We start from the raw sequence: 6,902 nt of genomic DNA on the forward strand, positions 1-6,902 counted from the left end.
GGCCGGGGGCGGAAGCGGCTGGAGCCCCCGTGCGAGGGGCTGGGGACACGGATGAGGAGGGCGAGGAAGATGCTTTTGAGGATGCGCCCCGGGGCTCTCCGGGGGAGGAGTGGGCCCCGGAGGTGGGAGAGGACGCCCCGCAGAGGCTGGAGGAAGAGCCGGAGGAGGAGGCGCAAGGACCTGACTCCCCCGCGGCCGCTTCCCTGCCCGGCAGCCCCGCGCCCAGCCAGCGCTGTTTCAAGCCCTACCCGCTCATCACCCCCTGCTACATCAAGACCACCACCCGGCAGCTCAGCTCGCCCAATCACTCCCCGTCTCAGTCCCCTAATCAGAGCCCCAGGATCAAGAGGCGGCCGGAGCCCTCCTTGAGCCGAGGGTCCAGAACTGCCCTGGCCTCCGTAGCCGCTCCGGCCAAGAAGCACCGGGTCGACGGCGGCCTTGCGGGCGGCCTGAGCCGCTCGGCGGACTGGACGGAGGAGCTGGGCGCCCGCACGCCCCGGGCGGGAGGCTCCGCGCACCTGCTGGAGCGCGGGGTGGCCGCTGACAGCGGCGGTGGGGTGTCCCCGGCACTGGCCGCCAAGGCGTCTGGGGCGCCAGCGGCTGCGGATGGCTTCCAGAACGTATTCACAGGTGAGCGCGCCCTGCTGCTGGCCTCCGGGTCGCGAGTCGCCTGCCAATCAGGGCCTTCCCCTGCCACCCGCCCTCCCTGGGCTCTGGAAGGCGGTGACCTGGTAGTGGCATGTCTCTTCTCCGTAGGGAAATCCTTTTCGGCCCACCGAGCTCGCCCCCCTCGGTGAAATGCCTCAGACATACTTGTTGGTTTTCTGTGTTCTTACAAGATCTTAAAGGGAACAACTTAGTTGTGTCTGTCCTAAGTCACTCTAAAAAAGGTTGCTCTGCCCATTTCACCAAAATATCTGCTCTTCACAATGTTTAGGGTCACGCCAGGGAGATAAACTCCTTTTTCATCTTGTTAGCTAAACCATCATTCTTCTCTTTCATTTCTCATCACCACAGTATTACAAAGAAAAATGGTTCATGGTTCTTTCGCAAGAGTCGGTTTTGGAGGCACAAATCATTTATTCAAGTACGACCCAAACGCAATCTCTGACCGCTCTAGTATCTGTGTGTATTTGTACACGTTTGGTATGTATGTAATATGTAGTTTTATCTTGCAGCAATCTGGGTTCCGCAACTTAGTGAAGTTAAGCGGTCACTCACTTCTGTTTGCTGCTGCAAGAAAATCCTATACATGCTATTAGAAAATTAATAAATAGAATAGTAGGGATAATTTTCATTTAGTTTCATGGTCCAACCCAGAACAGCCTGTAGTTTGGAGATAGTGAAGGTGAGAAGGTCAAAAGCACGTCTAGTTCAACTGGTACCTCCCCCCCTAGCATATGTTGTAGACTCACACCCAGGACAACATAAAGCACACCAGAGTTTGTTTGCTGTGGTCAATGTCAAGCAGTCTAATGAGTTTATCCTAGCTTATAGGCTTACAGGACCCAAGGCCTTACCTTAAGAGCCCAACATGTTTACCTAACCTCTATTCTTAATTATTAAATGAAACAGAGTGTTAGAATTTAATGAATGGAAAAATATGAGAAGTTACATGACTACTGATAGGTTTATGATAAATATTTGAAGGATTAAACATTTCAAATGCAATCTGAAAATTTTAAAATCTTATGTTCTGTTATTTCAAACATTATGTGTAAAACATTGCTTAGATGAAATTTCTCAGCACAGACAGCGACTTCTTGGCTGACTAAATGCTGGTAATGTTGGGGTAGCTACTTATTGACCACATTTTAATTTACATGTGTGGGCTACCTTTTATTTTGCCTTTATAGGGTCTTACCCTTAAAAGTAGCTTCTTCTATTCATTTCACATACTCTTATTTTTCTTCTTTTCCACCTTCTCTTTATTGTGTAGATTGTTAAAAAGAATGTTTGTAGTTCTATACCCACTAGATAAATTGTAAAAAAAAAACCAACAAATAAAAAAAATCACTTTTGATAAAAGAAAATTGGAAAGTTTTTGCATTAATTTTCATGAATTTAATGTTGGTGAGGAATCACATATTTTCTCTTTATCTAAGTGACATTCACGTATATAGTTTTCGAAAAGTGAAAATAATTCACCGTAATGATTATCAATCATTAATATTAATGATAGCTATTCCTAGTAGCATAAGACTTACGAAATTTTTTTATTTCATTCATTTAGCAAATATATATATGTATATACATTTGTGTGCATATATGTGCATACACACACACACACACACCCATTGAGCAGCCACATTGTGCTATGCAGTATTCTAAATGGTAGCACACTGTGCTAGGCAGTATTCTAGATGTAGGTGATACATAGACCATTAAATCATGATTTTGCCCTTCTAAGCCTCACTGACTAGTGAGGAGGAGACATGAAATAAGTGCAGTGCACAGAAATATCTGTATAGGTATAGACATGCAAATCACTGCTGGGAACATCACGGATGCAGTGGCTTATCTGCTTGGTGGCAAGGGGTGAGGGAAGAGGACTTGAGAGGGGAGGATTGGACAGACTCCTGGAAGATCACAAGACCCTAAATAGGTTGAATGTTTGTTTTCCTTTTTTAAAAAAAGTGTCTTCTTGGAACTTGCATTTTATTTTAATTTGCGAAGTATTCCCAAATTTGAAATCTGGGACTCTTAAAAGAGCCCTGTATAGGAACTACCTGGGTTTTGTTGACCTCTCCAGGCGATTTGTTTTTTAAATTGTGCAGAGTAGAAGTGCAGAGCTAGTCATTTTTATAAGGACATCACCTATTTTGTATTTGATGGTTGGATACAGCTGGTTGGTAATCAGCAAATATCTTTTTGTGTAGCAGCTTCCATATATTTATCTCATTCATTCAGCATTGTTCGGGAAAAGAGGATCAGTAGGTTTTACCCAACTTTGTAACTGGTGGGGAAATGTAGATAGAGAAAGAGGTGAAATAACTTTCTCAAGGTCACACTGTGATTCATTCAGAGGCAGATCCAGAAATAGAAAGTGAGTCAATGATTCAAGTCTAATGTACTTATTATTTCTGTTTGGATATTCAATGTTTTAAGGCCATATAGAGAGTAAAAACTGTTTATAAAATATATGATCAGATTTAGGGCCTTTCTTTAGTTAGATTTTCCAGTTCCTGTTTTTAATAAGGTGTACTCCTTTAATGGTTGAACATCTGGCCTTCCTTGAGCTGGATGAAGGGTGACTGTTGGCCAGAGTGAACCAGATTTTCTCTAAGCAGCTCTCATGGAAACTGTTCTTATAGTGGTAGAATGAATCCAGATTGACACAGGCCCTTGTTTCTCAGCTGTCAACTCTTCATGTCATCTGGCACTACGTTTGCTGCTTTACTCTCCTCCACTATTTTTTTGTGGGTGTCTTGGAAATTACCAGCATGGGGAACACTAGCATTGTCCTTAGGGAAATTTCTTCTTGGCCTTAATTTTACATATATTTGGATCAATTAATTGCCAGCTGCCTTTGAGCAGGTGATCATTGTATCTATAAGCTTGCATAAGCATGTTTTATTTTTAAACCATAGAATGAGGATTGTCAGCGCTGCAGGAAGGAACAGATGTTTTTCTCTTTACTGCCTTCCAAATGCAGGGAGAAAATACATGTGAAAAGGGATTTCTGTGGCACATGTTTGTGTCTCTTTGGTAGATCTAAGAACATTTAGCAATGAGGGAGACCAAACTTTATCTTGTTTTAGCAATTAAGAAACTGATGATGCCTTAGGCCATTGCATTTAAGTATTTCATAATAAATTTGTTTGAAATCTTTTTCAGTGTTTAGTAGAAAAAATGGCGTCTGAAATTCGGGAGGTTCCCTTACATATGAAGTATAACAGAAGCTTGGTACTAGAGTTTTGCAGTTAATTAAAGTTTAGATATCTAACGTGTTAAATTTGTGATGCTAAATCACTTTTGATAGGAATCTTTCCCAAGTCAATTATGTGCTTATCTTTTTTTAAACACATGGAATAAAAGTTTAATCTGTTTTAAAGGGCTTAATGTCATCTTCAGGCACATCATTGTTACATCTTATAAAAACATTAGTGATGTCCTCAACAGCTATGGAAGTGTGTGAGCTGTTGGCCTCAGTCTGTAGTTTCTGAGGTTTTTTTTTCTGTGTAGTTTCTTGATTGTTTTCTTGCCGCCAGATATTTATTGTTCTAGCTGCCTTTAGTCGCTTTGCTCCTGTCTCTCAATTTTTTTGTAATTGGACTTTTCTGATCAATTTGTAATTGGCTTACAATTCCTGTAATTATGATAGTGGCTATACTTATTGTACTTCTAAGTGCCAGACTAAGTGCCAGACTCTGTTGGTGCATTACATAACTATCTCTAATCCTTACAACAGTCTTGAAGTGTAGCTGTTCATCCTCATTTTTCCAATGAAAAAACCCAGGCTCAGACAGTAAAGTAACTTCTTGCCTAAGGGCATTAAGCTAGTAAGTGGCCCATCCAGGATACGTCCTTAGAAAACCAAATCTGTTGTTAATATGTATAAGATGAAACCAAGTAGATCAGTGAGCTTTTGGAGGACTAGCTAATTAATAAAGTGCATAGGCTCTAGAACTTGGATTGTATGACTCTGATTTTGGCCTTTCTGAAGGTTATCTTTTTTTTTTTTTTTTTTGTGAGACAGAGTTTCACTCTTGTCACTGAGGCTGGAGTGAAGTGGCGCCATCTTGGCTCACTGCAACCTCCGCCCACTGGGTTCAAGCGATTCTCCTGTCTCAGCTTCCCGAGTAGCTGGGATTATAGGCTCCCATGACCACACCCAGCTAATTTTTGTGTTTTTTGTAGAGACAGGGTTTCACCATGTCGACCAGGCTGGTCTTGAACTCCTGACCTCAGGTGATCCACCTGCCTTGGCCTCCCCAAGTGCTAGGATTACAGGTGTGAGACACTGTGCCCGGCCCATCTCGATGTTTGTATCAATAGAGGGAAGGCCCCACTCTAGGAGTATGCCTTTTCTCATATGGCTTGGTAAATTGTTACACTGGATTTTTTTAAGGCCAGGAGTAGTTTGATTTCCAGCAAGAGCCCCTGACAGAGTATAGATGTCCAGTGAACGTCTGACGAATGAATGAAGGTCAGAATCTCCCTGATATGTATAAAATGTCTTATTATAAAAGGAAAGGGGTTTATATGAATGCTATGCTTTCCCCTAAATACTGCCTTACTGGGTTCCATATATCAGAGAAGAATTTGGCAGCGTAAGCCGGAACCGGAACACTGATCTTCAATCATTTTAGATTAGTCTGAAACATCCTTTCTCATGGTTCCTTTAGGCTTGTGGTTTGGATTGAAGTCAGGTGCACCAGTAGCTTCAGTGATGGGTTTTAATGACTGCTTTATGAGTTGAGGACTGGCCTAGGTTTAAGTGCATTTAGGCATTTGTATCTAAGCCATGCGTATTTGAAATGGAACAGGTACTTTTAGTGCTTTTCCTTCTGATTCTTGTGAAAAGATACAGAAAATATACAGTTGGATGAAGGTAGCAGTAGTTATTCTGACTACTCTCATTCTAGGTATATTTGCAATCCTAGTTTTGCTGTATAGCTAAGTGACTCTCCAGTAATTTTTCCTCATATCTATGAAGGTGGACGAATAATTTCAAATTAATACTATTAAGATTAAATGAAATAGCACACATAAAGCCCCTACAATTCTGCCTGGTACATGAGAGGCAGTCATCTGGGGCTATTTGTGCTCCTGACTGGATGTATTATCTTAAAGAAAGTCGTTTGTCAAAATGATCAGAACCAAATTTGTTAAAACAACTCTGAAATTGTATACAAAAACTTAGGAGGATATGAATTGACCAGATACTAGTTGAGCCCCAGTTTTCTTTTCTTTTCTTTTTTTTGTTGCAAATTGTTTATTTTATGTATTTTTTTTCCCTTTTTTTCCTGGAATTGTGAGCATTTTTGTCACTTACCAGATATTTTGTTTTGTTGTCGGGGTTGGATAAGGAAAGCATATGATGGGGTGTGACTATGAGATTCGGGGGAGGGTGCTGCTTTCCAAAGAAGGGGTGAGAAGAGGAGGCGGCAGCTGACACCCTCACTCAGTGTTTCTGCTCTGCACAGCATCTGGCTGCAATCCCCTGACTGCAGCTTTACCTTCCCACGATCTCCTTCATAAATGCTCTACTTTACACAAACTAATCTGCTTACTGTTTTATGAACACGCATTTCATTTTCCCGACTTTGTGCCTTTGTCTTGCAGCTTTACCCTCTTGGAATACATGATTTGTCTCTTTTGCTTTAGCATTTGAAAAGTGCTGATTGAATTCCATTTCCTCTTTGTATCTTTTCCAGCCAGGCCTTACTGGCTGTCATCTCACTTTCTCTGTACTTTACTGTCTAGATCATATTATATATGCTTCTTGGATTTAGGGATTCTTTTGGTCTTCTTTCTTGCCACCCTCTGCCTTTCCTTCCTCCTTGCCTATTCACCTGATTCCATCCATCCATCATCTCCACTCCTACTAATCTGTCCACAGGTATCTCTTCTGGGCTTTGCTGTGTGCCTGTCAGTATGTGAAAGGCACTGACTATACTGAGGTCTTGATGAATACCTGCTCATTCACCATTTTTTGGCGGTAATATAGACAAGTTGAGTATCCAGGCTTCCTACTGGCAATTAAAACCAGTTGAATTGAAGTTGGAAAATTACTAACCTTTCTGGGCAGTCAAAATTAATTATTTTCAGTGAGGTGTGATTGAAGCAATGATGCTTTTTTTTTTTTTTTTTTTTTTGAGACTGAGTCTCGCTCTGTCGCCCAGGCTGGAGTGCAGTGGCGGGATCTCGGCTCACTGCACGCTCCGCCTCCTGGGCTC

At 42.0% G+C, this 6,902-nt stretch overlaps 1 protein-coding gene across 1 annotated transcript in view; it reads left to right on the forward strand.

Moving 5' to 3' along the window:
* The window catches only part of FMN2 (formin 2), a 396,271-nt gene that overhangs the window by 1,092 nt on the left and 388,277 nt on the right, over window positions 1-6,902 (forward strand). The window contains exon 2 of the mRNA XM_011955768.1: window positions 5-630. Coding sequence (XP_011811158.1) covers window positions 5-630 — 626 coding nt within the window. The remainder of the gene's footprint in view (window positions 1-4; window positions 631-6,902) is intronic.

The sequence above is a fragment of the Colobus angolensis genome, unplaced genomic scaffold (assembly GCF_000951035.1).
Source record: "Colobus angolensis palliatus isolate OR3802 unplaced genomic scaffold, Cang.pa_1.0 Scaffold40, whole genome shotgun sequence".
Lineage (NCBI taxonomy): Eukaryota > Metazoa > Chordata > Mammalia > Primates > Cercopithecidae > Colobus > Colobus angolensis.